Source organism: Myotis nattereri, assembly GCF_964212035.1.
Source record: "Myotis nattereri genome assembly, chromosome: 6".
NCBI lineage: Eukaryota > Metazoa > Chordata > Mammalia > Chiroptera > Vespertilionidae > Myotis > Myotis nattereri.
The window spans coordinates 77,431,228-77,448,373 of NC_138081.1; the positions used below are offsets into that span (position 1 = coordinate 77,431,228).

Sequence of the window (17,146 nt, forward strand, 5' to 3'; positions counted from 1 at the left end):
GTCTTTACTGAAAAGCCACCTTCTCAGGAAGAACTTCCTTTCTCATCCAATTAAAATTGTACCCTCCCACCCCAAATGATACTGATCACTTGTCTCTACTTTGTTTTCTTCCTTACATATTATAGTTTATTTATTTTATTAAATAAATAATGTATTCCCTTAATAAATAAATGTATTCCCTTAACTTTAACTCCAGCTCCATGTGGGATGTTTTGTTAACTGGTGTATTGCAGATGCCCAGATTATGCCTGACACATAGTTGGTCTTCAAAAATGAATGGTGAATGAATAAATGAAAGTTAAAATGTTGAAAACATTAGATTGTCTTTTTGTTGTGCCTTTTTTTTAATTAGAAGATGTGAAATCATTTTATTTCTACTTCATAGAATTCCACTTCATACTTGTTCAACTTGATAGAATAACTTTATGACAGTGACCCATGAAGGTGTGGGGTAAATTTGACTAGGGTTTTGTTTGGCCAACATTGTTTGTTTGCTTGGGGGTTTCATTTGTTTTATAATTTAAATTTAAATGTCCTTAGCAAACTGGGACATTTGCCACAGTCCTCACCACTCCCTATTTTTATACCCTGGTCATAGGGCTTTATGAACTTTCTGTTCCTGCCAGCATCTGAAAGCATTCAGTTTGACAATTATACCCTACTAGAAAATAATTTAATGTTTGCTTTAACCAAGAGGTGTAGTTTTGACCACCTAATAATTTACAGTGTGACTTTGGGCAACTTACTAACATCTTTGAGTCTCTTCTGACTCTAAAATTGTATTAAAAAAATCAGTTAGTTGTTTGACAGCTTTGCTCAAGGCCATATGAACTATTTTGGGAATTCTTAGCTGGATACCAAATAAAATGACAATTCCTTATGAGATTCTTAATCCTTCTGATTTTGAATATCCAACAGATCATTTAAATATATCAATCATTTTTATACTTTGAAGTGGGATATACTAGTAATGTATATAAATTTCTGTCTTTTGATAAAACCACTCTATAACCTAATGAAGGTTAGATTCAGTCACATGAACATTATTCCATTAAAATTAATAATTGTAAAATAATATTATATGAGATTTACTTAAAATGTAGTGGTCCTGGCCAGCCGGCATGACTCAGTGGTTGAGCATCAACCTATGAACCAGGATGTCAGGGTTCAACTCCTAGTCAGGGCATATGCCCAGGTTTCAAGCTGGCATCCCAGTGTGGGGCATGCAGGAAGCAGCCAATCAATGACTCTCTCTTATCATTGAAGTTTCTATCTCTCCCTCTCCCTTCTTCTCTGAAATCAATAAATATATATATATGTGTATATATATATATATATATATATATATATATATATATATATATAGTGATTCATAAATATACGATTTACATTTCAATATACCTAGACTCTTAATCAGTCAGGTCATACAAATTTTTTGAAGATATATCTGTTTAAAATTCTATTCATAGTAACCCCAAAGTTAAATCTATTTGACAAAAGAGACATTGAAAATAAGCCAGAATAAAAGATTGTTTTTAAAATACAATGTTGGCAACTAATCAGGAACAATTACGAAACATCAAGCTCAAAACCCTCTAAATAAAAATAATAAAAACATTTTTCATCTTTAATAAAATTTAGCACTTTTTAGATTGATCAAAAACATAATTGATACTAAAAACAAAGAGAGATTCTACTGTAGTCTCAAACTTCCAGATTTTCATTTAGACTTTTATTAATGAATCAAATAAATACTTTGACTACACTTATTAACATGCTTATGGGGCCCTGGAGTGCAAGAAATACTGATGAAAACTCTCAAAAAGCAACTTCTTTTGTAATAAAATTTTTGCAATGATGAAATATAGGTTAACTCATTTAACAGCAATTATATCTTACGCTATGCAGTTAGTACTTTCTCTAGTTAGAATAACTACTATAATCCCCCTTAGAGATTTATGAACTCCCATTTTATCAGCATAATTATAATAGTGAGAGTCAAAGTAAAATAGTCATCATCTACTGAATACTATGCACCAGACAAAACACTTGGGCGTTTGATAACATCTTCACAACAACCAGAAAGAAAATACTATTTCCCCAGTCCTACAGATGGGGAGACGGACTCAGCGAGATGAAACAAGAAGCCAAAAAACATACACTTCTGGAAAGCCACTGGTCAGCCTGATAGAGAAGTTGTGAGCCTGAATTCTCCTTTCATGAATACCCATGCACCATATTTCCCACTGAAGCCCAATTAAACATCAAAGGAGGTCAAATGCATTTGTTTATTCTTCTCTTTTGCACATTGTAGGTCCGAAGATGGATCAAAAATCCAATGGTCAGTGTGGACAAGCATCAGAGTCCCAGTCTGAAGTATACGGGCCCCTCAGTGGTGCACAGCCCCCATGGGGAGCCCGACTTAGAGCCTTCCTTGTGTCGGACGTGCCTAGGAGACCATGCTTTCCAAAGAGGGGTTCTCCCTCAGGAGAAGGAGTCGTGTCCATGGGAAACTCAACCCAGGTGTGAAGTAAGTTTATTTTCGCTCTGGATTAATTCTCCTGAAAGAATTCTCGGCCTTTGTTTTGATTTTTTTTTTTTTTTTGGTGGGGGGGGGGGGGTGTTTTTGTTGTTATTGTTATTGTTTGTATCTATGCTGTAATATGCCAAAAGAAAAAATCTTAATGTACATTCAGCTTCAGAGAATATAGAATTTGGCTTTTTTTTTTTTAGCCCATTGTACTAATTTTTAAAAATATGTTGGATTTTTTAGAGCAGTTTTAGGTCCATGGCAAAATAAAGAGGATGGAGATTTCCTGTATATCTCTGCTTCCACACATGCAACGGCTCCCCCTCTAGAGTGGTGTATTTGTTACAATTGATGAACCATTAGCACTTATGTTTATACCATCACTCAAAGTCTTTAGTTTGCATTAGGACTCACTATTAGTGTTGTATGTTTTCTGGTTTTGAACCAATTTATAATGGCATGTATCTATCATTAAAGTATCAGAGTATAGTTTCACTACCCTAAAAATCCTCTGTGCTCCACTTATTTATCCCTCTCTCCCCAAACCCCTGGAAATAACTGATTCTTTTTACTGTTTTTCATAGTTTTGCCTTTTCCAATTGCCATATAGTTGGAATCATATAGTATCCGGCACTATTTTATGCCATTACAAGACTGATACAGCAATTTTTTGGTCCATTAAAAAGTCTCATTTTTGCTCACACAGAGACCAATGCTTGTATGGTATGAGAAATATATCATAACAGTCATCTACAGGTGTGTAGCTTCCACGGAAATATTTAGCTCAAAATAACTTGACCCATAACAAAGCACTGTATCATATGCCCATGTTTTCATATATACTCATATTTTTATAAAATTTATTTTCTTCTGCTACTCCAAGAATTTTTTTTTGTCTTAATATTGCTAACCCAAGAAGGCCAGATTACTGACTATAATATAAACCATTAGTACTTATGTTTGCTAATTTATATATTAGCTAAGTCTGTGATTTTATAACACTAAATTAGACTTCCACAACTAGGTGAGCACTTTGCTGATTGATGAACATTTGTCATGTGCATTTATTGTTCAGCTATTCTCTGGCTTCATGCCAGGTTGGCCATAAAAGGCAATAAATAGATTCTAAAGGCAAGGATTGCCAAACTTTTTCTGTAAAGGGCCAGATAGTATATATTTTAAACTTTGCAGGCCATACAGTATCTATCACTTACATTCAGCTTTGTTCTTGTAGGAAAAGCAGCCATAGGTAATAGAAAAATGAATGGGCCTGGTTGTGTTCTAATAAAACTTTTATTTACAGAAACATGTGCCTGGCCTACCAGCAATAGTTTGCAGACTCTTAGTGTTGAAAAAAGTTTGCCAACTCTTTCGATTCTAAAGAACTATTCATGGCAGATGCAGAGAGAGAGCTCTTCAGATAATACATAGCAGAAATGCCTAGGATTAAATGTGTACTTAAGGGCTTACTACATGCCCCCTTTGTTAGGGGCTTGGGATAAATGAATGAATAAATGGAATTCCATGCAAGAGGAAACAATAAACAAAAAGCTGGAAAGAATTTAAAGCAACACTGTGATTCATTCTTTTACTTTATCTGGGATAACAGGTGAATCATTCTCCAATTTATAATGAATTACCTAGTTCTGGCTAGTTTTTTTTTTCTTAAAGTCACCACAAATCAAGAAGACAGTTCTATTCCAACAGTTTCAAAACGAATCTATATTTTGTGTGAGTGTAGGGATTAAACCATGAAATATTTCCTTGAGAAGGTACCTCTCTCCTTTTAGGAAGTGGAGAGACCTGATAATAAGAACGCCAACCTGTTCCCTTGACAACTCTTGATGTGGATTATTTTAAGAAAGTCATTAATTCATCCTTCCCTCTCAATGTTCCCTCAATAAGATGAGATGGGGTTTTTAAAATCTCTTGTAAATGTAAACATATGTGTAAATAGTGCTCGACTCAGGCAACATTCTGGGGCCAGCTCAACCTCAAAGTCAATATATGAACTTGGAAAAGTCACAAAACCTTTCAAATATCAGATGATAGGCCTAACCTAATTAACTTTTTAAATCTGAAATCCTACAGTTTGAATTTGATAAACCTTAAGTAAAAATGAACTCTGTATTGGATGTGTCAAGATAAAACATAGAAAATGAAGTGAGAATAATTTAAATAATGGAGACAGCAAATAAAGTACGAGTCTTTTATGAGTAATTGTGGAATCTTTTTTCCTGACTTTATAAATAGTACATTCTAAATGCTACCTTTCATGGCCAACAATCTCCGAGTTACATTGCAGTTAGCTTGGGCCAAGCCTTGCCAATGGTGTAGTTATTGGCCTTTAAACGTGTGTCACCCATGGGAGAAAGTAGGATACACGTATTGCCAATACATTACCCAGAAGAATAGTGATATTGCAATGTTACTAGTTGTTACTAAAGAGGACTATTTGTGACTTAAGCAGACCTTTCTGTAAATGAAACTGAAAATGCATGATAGTGGAATTCAAGTTGTAGCATTTCAGTCTGAAATCAATGTTTAGGCCAGTGATGGCAAACCTTTTGAGCTCGGCGTGTCAGCATTTTGAAAAACCCTAACTTAACTCTGGTGCCATGTCACATATAGAAATTTTTTTATATTTGCAACCATAGTAAAGCAAAGACTTATATTTTTGATATTTATTTTATATATTTAAATGCCATTTAACAAAGAAAAATCAACCAAAAAAATGAGTTCGCGTGTCACCTCTGACACACGTGTCATAGGTTCGCCATCACTGGTGTAGGCCATAAAGAGATGGAAACCAAACTAGTTTTTCAATGGGTGCATGCCAACTAAACATATTCACAAACTGTTCTGCACCATATCTCTCACAGCACTTATAATATCCGGATCAACCAAGTTGGAAGGGGAGGAAAGGAATGTTTGAGAGTAGGAGTGGGGAAGGAAATCCATTACGCAACCATAGGAATGGATCAAGGTGTCAGCCTAAACATACAATGTCACCTCTCCCTCCTGCCTTAAATGACAGAAAACACACACACACACCCTGTATTTTAATTTATAATAGTGCTAGACGAAAAAGTATGCTAGAGAGAAACCAAGATGGTGGCATAGGTAAACACCAGAAATTGCTGCCTCCCACAACAAATTCAAAAATACAACTAAAAGACAAAACGGACATCATCCAGAACCACAGGAAGGCTGGATGAGTGGAAATTCTACAACTAGAAGGAAAGAGAAAAGCACACTGAGACTCAGAGGACATGCGGAAGTGCCGAGGTACAGAGGCCCATGTGGCAAGGTCTGGCAACTAAGGACGCGGCTGTCTTTTTGAATCAGGAGGGAGTCACAAGCCCCCGACTGCTCTGAACTCCAGGTCGGGGTGAGTCTCTGGGGACCCAGACTCATACGGGGAGAAACTGCACTCTCTGGCAGAGGGATGAACTCAGAACTCGAGGGCAGCTTTCTCTCAAAGGTGCTTGCAGCGATTACCAGGACACTGAGAAGCGGGGCCCCTTAGGGCAGGGCTGAGGATCAGCCATAGCTGCTTGCTCTGCCCTGTTGATTCCCTGAGACTCTGCCCCACCCAGGCAGCGGCAGAGGCTTTTGCATATGAATGCCCTAGCCCTTTGCAATCTGAAAATTACCTAACAAACTGCAGCTGGGCCAGACAGACCCAGAACTTCCAAGAGAAGGCCCAAGGCCCCACAGCAGCTTGCATTGCTTCACAGCTGGGCCTCATTTGGGCACCTCCAAACCCCAAACAAGGAAGGGGAATCTTCAGATCTCCTTGTAACTCCTGCTGGGTAGCCTCAGGCAGAGGCTAAATTAGCACCTCCTTAGATCCAAGAGCCAGTGTACCCAGTGGTCAGAATGGGACCATCCAATTACAACTCCTCAGATCCATAAGGGACACACTCAGGGGGCAGACTCAGTGAGCACCAAAGCCCCACTGAAGCAAGTCTAGCCTCATAAGTGTGTCTTCAGCACAGAAGTTCTCCCACCATAGACACAGCTGATTCTCACAGCTAATTGGCCTGGAGGTTAATTCCTCCCAGTGATACCTACAACAATCAAGGCTTAACTACAATAAGACTGCACACAAAGCCCACAAAGAGGTGCACCAAGAGTGTCCACATCAGGTAATTGGGGAGGCTGAGCCACTGGGCCCTATAGGACACCTAGCACAGAAAACCACTCTACCAACACAGGGAAGCATAAAAAATGCAGAGACAAAGAAACAGGTCACAAATGACAGAAATGAAGGAAAGCAAACGACTGGATATAGAGTTCAAAACCACACTTATAAGGTTTTTCAAGAACTTTCTAGAAACCGCCCATAAATTTAGTAAGACCCTCAAAAAGACTGGTAAGACCGCTGATAAATGTAATGAGACCCTCAAGAAATCTAGTGAGACCCTCAAAGTTATGAAAAAGGACCAACTAGATATTAAGCATACACTGACTGAAATAAAGGATATTATGCAAAGTTCCAACAGCGGACTAGAGGATCTCAAGAATCAAGTCAAAGATTTGAAATATGAAAACACCAAACCAGAAAAGAAAAATGAAAAAAGAACCAAAAAATACGAAGATAGTGTAAGGAACCTCTGGGACAGCTTCAAGCGTACCAACATCCAAATTATAGGGGTGCCAGAAGAAGAGAGAGAGCAAGATATTGAAAACCTATTTGAAGAAATAATGACAGAAAACTTCCCCTACCTGGTGAAAGAAATAGACTTACAAGTCCAGGAAGTGCAGAGAACCCCAAACAAAAGGAATCCAAAGAGGACCACACCAAGACACATCATAATTAAAATGCCAAGAGCAAAAGACAAAGAGAGAATCCTAAAAGCAGCAAGAGAAAGACAGTCAGTCACATACAAGGGAGTATCCATACTACTGCCAGCTGATTTCTCAACAGAAACTTTGCAGGCCAGAAGGGAGTGGCAAGAAATATTCAAAGTGATGAATGCCAAGAACCTACAACCAAGATTACTTTATCCAGCAAAGCTATCATTCAGAATTGAAGGTCAGATAAAGAGCTTCACAGATAAGGAAAAGCTAAAGGAGTTCATCACCACCAAACCAGTATTATAGGAAATGCTGAAAGGTATCCTTTAAGAAGAGGAAGAAGAAGAAAAAGATAAAGATACAAATTATGAACAACAAATACACATCTATCAACAAGTGAATCTAAAACTCAAGTGAATAAATAATCTGATGAACAGAATAAACTGGTAATTATAATAGAATCAGGGACATAGAAAGGGAGTGGACTGACTATTCTTGGGGGTAAAGGGGTGTAGGGGATGCGGGAAGAGACTTTCTTGGTGGGGGGAAGGGGTGTGGGGGATGTGGGAAGAGACTGGACAAAAATCGTGCACCTATGGATGAGGACAGTGAGGATGGGGGGGAGGGGGAGTGAGGGCAAAGGGTGGGGTGGGAACCGGGTGGAGGGGAGCTATGGGGGGAAAAAAGAGGAACAACTGTAATAATCTGAACAATAAAGATTTAATTTAAAAAAAAAGAAAAAGTATGCTATTGTATGGATAAGGAATAATTAAGACTTTTGGTAGGATTATGAGATTGATGAGGAAACCACAGTCCAAAATGATCACATCAAGGAACTGCTGCAGCAGATGGGGATATTGCAAGCTTATGTATTCAAAGATGCTCCTGGGGAGGCCTAGTAAAAAGAAAAGAGTTTTAGCAATATAAATTTCAGACCATGTGCTATATAAAACACTTTTTAAAGGAACAAAGAAGAATATTTCACATTGATAAAAGATATCTACTAAGAAGATAAAGCACTCATAAACCTTTGTGCACTTAGCAACATAACATGGAAATCTTTAAAGCAGCAATTTATAGAAATACAAAGAGAAATTGGCAAACCACATCACAGAGGGACGTTTTTATCATAATTCTCCCAGAAATTGTCAGTTCAAGAAGATTGAAAATATGTAAGGGTAGAGGATTTTAATAAAACAATTGACTAGCTATGATTTATGTAGAGATTTGTTTCTAATAAATAAAGAATACACATTACATTAAGCATGCATGGAACAGTTACAAAAACTGACCAAGAATTAGATCACAAAGAATATCTCATCAAATTCCAAAATACAGAAATCACACAGACCATACACACTAGCTGATTACAATTTGATAAAATTAGAAACTAAGAACAATAAAGGGCCAACTGTCATCCCCATACAATCCATCCACCTGGAATCCATGAGCACCCTTCCTGGTAACTCTGGGCTTACATAGAAAATAAAAAAAGGAGTTTAAAAACTAATTTAAGTGCTTACATCACCACCAGGAAAATGCAAATTAAAACAATGAAATCCCATTTGTTTTAATCCATCAGATTGTCAACGGTTGTATTGGTAAAAGTATGGGGCAAACACTGTTGGTGAAGAAGTTTTTTTTGGCAATGTTCCTCTATTTAAAATTTTCAAATCTCATACCTTGTAATTTAGCAAATCTAGGTCTCTGTACTTATTTATGTAATAATGAGGATGGGTACACTGATATCCATTGTAATATTGGAAATGCTAAAAAAAAAAAAAAAGGTAACATTCATGGGTAACAAAACTGTAACTCATAGGAACTTATTAATTATGGCATATTCATATATGGAATACTATGGAATTATGGCATAGTCATACTAATTCATACTATATGGCTAACAAAATCATAAACTCATAGGAGATTATTAACTATGATATATTCATATGATGGAATCTCATTAAAAATTATATCCTGCCCTAGCAGGTTTGGATAGTGTTGTCCTATGAACTGAAGGAAGGGTCCAGGGTTCGATTCTAGTCAAGGGCACATGCCTGGGTTGCAGGCTCGATCCCCAGTAGAGGGTGTGCAGGAGGCAGCCGATCAATGATTGTCTCTCATCACTGATGTTTCTATCTCTCCATCCCCCTTCCTTTATGAAATCAATAAAAAAATATTTTTCAAAAATGAAATCCTTACGTACTGACATATCCCAAAGGTATATTAAGTCAGGAAAGCAGTTAAAAATGAATATGTATCTAGCATTATCATAGTTATACTTTTAAGACTTTATATTTCTCTCTCTCCATATCTGTGTATCACATGCTTGTGTGTATATAAATGCAAATACTAAAAAAATCTAGAAATATGTACATCAAACTGAAGTGGTGCTTATCACTGTCAAGACATTATATTTGAGAGGAGATGAGGTGGGAGAGAGTAGTCAAGAAGGACTTTAGCTTTGTCTATATTGGTTGAATTTTTCAAGATTATATTACTGTATTAGCTGTGGGTTTGGAGAAAGCCCACCAGTAGACTCACTTGTAGAAAATGAGTATTTACAACTCAATCCTATTGGTAGAAAGTCAGGTACCATCATAAAGATGGTTTCACACCATGAAACCGTTCCATCACCACAGAACTCCTACAAGAAAATGGAAAACACACAATAATTATGCTCTCACAGCACCTTGCTTCTACTTCTTTCTGTCAATTATTTTGCCCTGCCCTGTGTCCATTGATTCTCTAAGCTCCCAGCACTCCTTAAATGTATCATGTTTGCCCTGGCCAGTGTGGTTCAGTTGGTTGGTCGTGGTCCCGTGCACCGAAAGGTTGCAGGTTCCCAGTCAGGGCACATGCCCAGGTTGTGGGTTTGATCCTCCATAGGGGACATGCAGGAAGCAGCCAGTCTTACTCTCACCTCTATGTTTCTTTCTCTCCCTCTCCCTTCCTCTCTCTCTAAAAATAAATTTAAAAATTTTTTAACCTATCTTTTAAATGAAACAACTAATGTATTTATTTTCCTATCTACTCCCAGGGCCTTACATACATGTTATAGAGATATGTGCCTTCTTTCTCTCTTTGCCTTTGTTAGCTCAAATTGAAATTTTCTTCATGCAAATTGTTTTTTAACATGAAAAGGAGAGAGTGAGGAAACTCTCCAGCCCGTGCTGGCTGTAAATCTCATGCATTCCGGAGACACGCCTGATTTTCATTAAGATCGCCCTCTCATATGGAATAGATTTGGCTGAGTGAGGATTTCCTCAGACTGCTCTGTCTTTCAAGTCAAGACAGCTCAAAAGGCGCTGAGTCAGCAGCCAACGGCCGAAGCCAGGGTAGCGTGTGCTTTTTTTTTTTTTTTTTTTAAGGCTTAGTGAAGCTGGGCCTCTGGGAGGAGCCATCCCACTTGGAGAAGTTATTACCAGGTCCCTACTAATAGCAAGATGAACATGCAGTCTTTGACATGATTCAATATAAGGTTACTTCCTTTCCTTCCTCTTCAACAAATCCCCAAAGACAATAATAGAAGGCTCTTTTAACTAAACTGACTTCACACCGTTCTGGGAGGGAGTGTGCCTCCCAGCGCTTGTTGTGTTTCAGATGCCATACCTCTATCGGGTAGCTCCCACCGTCCACAGAGGTGTGCCTTGACCTTTGATTTCATCTCAAAATTGAGCTGTGCCTTTGAAGCCCAGGAAGCTCGTGGTAAAGTGGTCAGCTGAGGAATAGTTTCCATACTGACTTGCTTTCATATTGTCTTGAGTTTTTCTGATCTTTCTTAAGAAGAGGTTGTAAAATATATTCTTAAATCAGGCTTTATAGATTTCTGGTTTCTTTCAATTTACATAGTAAAAATGTTTTCTTACGAAGGCTATGGGGAATAAAGTAATATTGCTTCAAATTGCCCTCCTCCCCGTTTTCTGCTCTTGACATGATGTGTTAGGGTCTCTGGGGGATATCTGCTGATTTCTAAGCTTATCACCCACAATCGTCCTTATTCTGCACCACATTTTAAGTCGTGTAATCATTGAGGAAGCACTCACTGCATAAAATGAAAGATTAGACGACTAAAGAAGAAGTAAGAAAATGCCCTTTTCTTTTGTTCTGCATACTTAGAATGTGATGGAGGGGATGACATGCTATCCAGGACAAAGACTGGGTTCTGCACCTAGCTCTGCACTGAAAGTAAGTCAGTATGGAAACTATTCCTCACTGGTGGGTCATGTGACCATGTGACCTTACACTTGCTATTTGATCTCCTGGGGCTCACCTGCATATTGTATTGAGTAGCACAGTGCTGCCCCATCTCACTTAGCTGATGAGAGAGGATGGGGATCAAATGAGAGAGATCATGTGGAAGCTCTGAAAAATAATAACTGTAAGTATCATTTGAAATATTATTAGTTTGGCAAATACACCTAAGGGTACTAAAATCTGAAAAGACTTAAAGCAAGTAAATCAGCCTTAAGCAAATCATCACTACATGTCCCAGCTTTTGTAATTACAATACTACTAATAATAATCTATAATAATAAAAGCATAATATGCAAATCGACCAAACAATTGAACAGCAGAACAACCATCCAGACGACCTTCCGGATGACCATGCTATGATGCCAGGTGCCAGGCCAGCCAAGGCGGGTGCGATGCAATTGGTTGGGGGCCTGGCCATAGCCCCATGATCACCCTGCAGAGGGAGGTCCAGGCCACCGGCCAGCAGGGCGATCAATTAATCGGGGAGCTCCACGATCGTCCCAAAGAGGGAGGCCCAGGCTACCCAGCTGAGGCGCTGTGGCAGGTGAGCGGGGCCTCCCTCTGCAGATGGGCGGGGCCTACCTCTTTGGGGCAATCGATCGCAGGGCTCCCAGACTGTGAGAGGGCATAGGCTGGGCTGAGGGACTCACCCCACCCCCTAGTGCACAAATTTCATGCACCGGGCCTCTAGTAATAATAATAATAACAATAATACTACCTGGAAAATATGTCTTGGGAAACATTAAAAATGACTTAAGAAGTTGCCCTCTTAGGATAGTGAAAATCCCTGTAATTACTCTTTCTATTATTTATCTGAAAATTATCATTCTAATACTAAGGGAGAATTAGAAGAAAAGATAGTTTTACACAGAAAAGCTTAGAATTCTTTTCCCTAGAAAGGCAGCATTTAAAAAGATGTTTGTTTCTGATAGGGGTATGTAAAATAGAGAAAACTCTTCTGGTTTCTCCTTGAAGTGTTCAATATTTGTTCCTTTGTTCCGTAGTGATTTGAAATGTCCTAAGTAGCTTTCAATTCAAGCAATTCTTCTTGGCTAGGAGGTGGAATTATTATAATGGCATTATTGAGAGGTTTAAAAATAAACAATTTCATTTTCTTTACATACCAACTGCTTTTATTTTTTTTGGAGCCTTTTTGCTTTTCCCTGCATGCATTTCCTTTGTACATGATTATTGTCATAGTGTATATATGATATTAAAGCTGCCTTTTTTCACTTAACATTTGTTGGAAACATTTGTTTGTTGTAACATATATTTAGTTATCATTATGGTTAACATTGCATTAAATTGATATAATTTTATGCAACCACATACCTACTGTTAGCATTTTCATTTTATTATTTTTTTCTCTTTTTGATAAGGCTTCAAGTTATTTTTCTCCCTCAATTTGAATGATCTTAGGGTAAATTGAACCTTCATATAAATTCCTAGTAGTGGAGTACAGTTTAAAGATAATTATGGTTCTTGCCAAAATACATTTGAGACTAATTTAGAGTCAACTCAATAAAATATGCCACCAGCACTATCTAAATAAATCTACTGCACTAGCACTTCATCCTTTGAAGGTCAGGGCATGTTTTTATTTTTTGTGAATTTAATTAAATAATGAGATATGCATTTCTTTGATTACCAAAAAGTTTAGGAATTTATCCATTTTTTAATTTGCTCCTTGTAATTTCTAATGGGAATTGTTTCATTCTATTCTTGCCTCTTTATCTGTTGGAATTTTGCATTTATTTTGTCAATTTAACTGAATTATTTCAATGTAGATTGAAAATTTCTTTTAATCCTATCTGTGGCAGATTCCCCGCCCCCCCCCCCCCCCCAATCTGAGTTCTTGGTAATTACACACTCAAAAATGAACCAGGTCTGCTTTCCGTACTGTTAGAGAGGGAATGCCAATGTTAGCTTAAAGCTGAAATCAGCACACTCTCTTCCCCAGAAAAGGTCCTATTGCCAAAAGAAAGGTTGCATGTGAAGGAATGCCAGGTCCTGGGTGATGATGGCTTTCTGTCTGTGCCACATGCACATTTGATCTGGCCAGACAGCTTGATAACCGGGAAGCTGGCTACTCTTCCAGGAGTATTTCCATGCTTCCAGTCTGTTTCCAGGCCTCTTAGTGCCAGGAGGCCCCCTCTCTCTGATTCAATGCTGCCTTCTCTTCCAGAGGCAAGGGCCTAGAATCAGGAGGGGAGCCTTGCCAGGATGCGGGGCACAGGAAGGGGCAGCATGGACTCCAAGTCACTCTCTCTCCCCTATAGGCACTAACCAAAGGATTGCTTTATCCACAACTTGGCAAACACTTCTGCTGTATTTAAAGACATGAATCAAATCACAAAGATTAAATTTTAGCTTCAGGACTTTAGGGTAAAACAAGTGTGTGTCTGCACTCATAGTTTGCTTCATTTTTTATTACCTAAGCTCTCCTATGAGTTACATCCCACCATATGTCTCTTTCCCAGGCGATAAATCTAGAAAGAGATAAGGGACTCCATCCAGGCTATTTAGGACATAAAATATTCCAAGAAAGTTGCTCCCTGTCCTCTCCTGGAAATCTCTAACCCTTGGTTACACTTACCGTTGGGTTGGAGCATATTGTTTTGGCTCTTGTATGTAACCAAATCTTTCCTGCTTCTAATTAAACTTATTCCTTTTAGTACAGTGTTTCCCAGAAACCATATGGCTATTTTCCACTAAACTAATATTCCTTCTTAGTAGTTTTGAGATTTGGAAATTTTTAAAAGAAGAATTCTTACAAACTATTAAAAATTTACAAGCAAGAACAGAATTTAAGGAATAAAATGAAGTTTAATTGTATGCCATTTGACTTTTGGGCATTATTTCTTGTTTTCTCAAAGTTTACAATTATATGTATTTCCTTGGATTGCTTATTGAAATGATAAAATTTATTCTATTAAGTAGCATCCCTATGGTGTAAACTACTCTCTAAAGAACACAGTAAACAAAAACATAAAGAATTTCAGAAACATATTTATGATTATTTCTTGAGACAGTATAACTTAATTCTAAAATTTGCTTTTGGGGGCCTGAAAAGTCTCTTCTTATAAAATTCTCTTAAGAAAGAAGAGTAAAAATGATTACTGTCACCTTGATATTTCCTTATCACATGGAGTAAATTGCTTCTTGTTCATTCTGCTTACAGGGAGCACCTTGGAAAAACACCTAAATGTGCCAAGATACACATTTGTCCATGGTGTTCAGGGTAAATAAATCATTCCATTTCCACTTGTCACTATGTTAGATCCCCTTGTCCTTGTGAGCTAGTAAATCAATCAATCTAGTTCTAGGCAAGATTCTAACAAAGCTCAATTTGGGTGACATTATCTCTTGAGAGACTCACCATGGCCAGCAAAAGTCCACCAATACCATGTGACTCAGCTATTACTTCATCAGAGGCTTAAACTCTTCTTGTTGACCCTGAACAGCAGACATTGGTAAAAAATATATACTGTATATGAAAACTCCCTTTGAAGTCAAGCCAAGCTCCACAGCTTGCTATCTATAATTTTAGTTTATTTTTCCAATGTCCATCAGTCTTGTTAACTATAAACACACAATTCTATTCTCAATTCCCTCTTCCCTTTCACCCTGGTAGGTTGTTTTCCTGTTGAGTTTATCTTAAAATGACCATTTCACTTAAATCGATATCTCTCTCTCTCTTCTTTCTCTTTCCCTCCCTCCCTTCCCCCCCCCTCTCTCTCAATCAAATTAAATTTTTAAAGAAATATGTATAGTTTTAAAAAATAAAATAAAATGACCATTTCAAAAGATTCACCTAGATTTCTACTTGGGGGAAAATGCAAGAATTCAACACCTCTGGCCAGGTTAGATAAGAAGCAGACAGGTGACACCCTTGTTACGTAACACAGAGTGAAGTGGTTGAGTTTTTGTAGATAGAAAATGTTTAATACATTAGCTTGGCGGTACTATAAAAAGAAAAGAAAAAAAAAGAATTTCATGTATCAGCAACACTGAGATATTTTTAAAACAATCCGATATCAGCAGGAAGGCAGACCTTCCAGGCAGTGACCACCTATACAAAATGGTGATGGGGCATCAGACAGCCGAAGCCCTTCCCAGCCCCCATGGCGCCTGGGTTTGTTCTCTCAGCTAGTTTGTAAGATAGGTATCCCACTCAGTACTTCTAAGGGACAGGAAATATTGATAAGGAACCAGGCAACTACGATACATGATACATGCTACCACAGGAGAAACTATACCTACACATAAAAGGGGCCCATATTTTGGGATTAATGAAGGCTTCAGCAGAATAGAATAACTAAACTAAGACGTGAAGAATGAAACTGACAGACATAATCGGGCCAGAGTTATGGATGCATGGAACAGAATAGCCAGTCTCAGTTGGGGGAGGGAGGGCAAGAAGAGATTAACCAAAGAACATATATGCATATATGCATAACCCGTGGACACAGACAATAGTATGGGAAAGGCCTGGGGTAGGGAGGTGGGTGGAGGGGGGCAAAAGGGAGAAAATGGAAGACATCTGTAATACTGTCAACAACAAAATAATTTTTTTTAAAGTGAAGAATGAGTAAATTAATGAAGTAGGGAAAAGGGGGGGAAGAGAAGCCCAGACCGATGGGACAAATTATCAAAGGTCTGAAGACTGAAGTGACAGTAAATTTAAAGGAAGGAAAGTAATGCCAAATTGAGGAACCAGTGTTCAGATCTTTAAGGTTTTTGCAAGGTATTTAAGTAATTTATACGCTGTCCTCAGGAAACAAAGATCCATTGAAATGTTTTAGTCACAACAGTGTTATCATTGGGCATAAGGAATGGATAGGAAAGGGCCAAATTCCAGAAATTCTTCCATTGGAGATTTATGGCTTTGGCTTTTGGTTTATGGCTCTGACTCTGTTAATAAATGAATATGCTTGAGATTTTTAATGCAATAAGCTTAATTCTTGTTTTGCAAAGAGAAACAAGGATTCTAAATTTCAGAAAGGGTAACATTAACTGAAGAGCTCTCATTACTGAGATGGGGGGTAGGGGGAAAAGTGATTTAAAAGAGAAGTCTGAAACCATAAGCAAACTGTGTCATTTGCCAAGTTCCTCATCATTTAGTGAGTGAAGAGAAAAGGTAAAAGAGAAAAGGCAATGCCCACCTGAGTCAGAGCCAGGGAGTTCTCTCTGCTAGGATTGAGTGTGTGAGTAAGCACACAGCTGTGAAAGTGGAGGAGAGCAGATGTTCCTTACATGCCTCTGCATGGCTGTCATGAATCTTTGTATGGGAAGGTGACATTACTGACCATGAATGTTAAGTGTGTTTCTTAGCATTAAAGACTGAATTTGTACTTCTCTGTTTATATTCTCTTGACCAAACTTATGGAAGACTAACAGAACAAATTTTCAATAGACTTGGAGGGTTAATCTAACTGACCTTCCCTGGACTTGAACAAGAAGCCTTAGCATTTTAGCACAATGCTCTAATCAACTATGTTAATCAGACTCATGCCTTGCCATGCATATGAAGAAAAGTAATAACAGAATTTGAAG

General features: G+C 38.0%; 1 protein-coding gene across 2 annotated transcripts in view; it reads left to right on the top strand.

Moving 5' to 3' along the window:
* Nucleotides 1–17,146, top strand: part of SGK1 (serum/glucocorticoid regulated kinase 1) — a 103,700-nt gene that overhangs the window by 30,589 nt on the left and 55,965 nt on the right. For both annotated transcript variants that reach the window (XM_081094575.1, XM_081094576.1), the window contains one exon: nt 2,315–2,530. In XM_081094575.1, the coding sequence (XP_080950701.1) occupies nt 2,315–2,530 (216 nt within the window). The remainder of the gene's footprint in view (nt 1–2,314; nt 2,531–17,146) is intronic.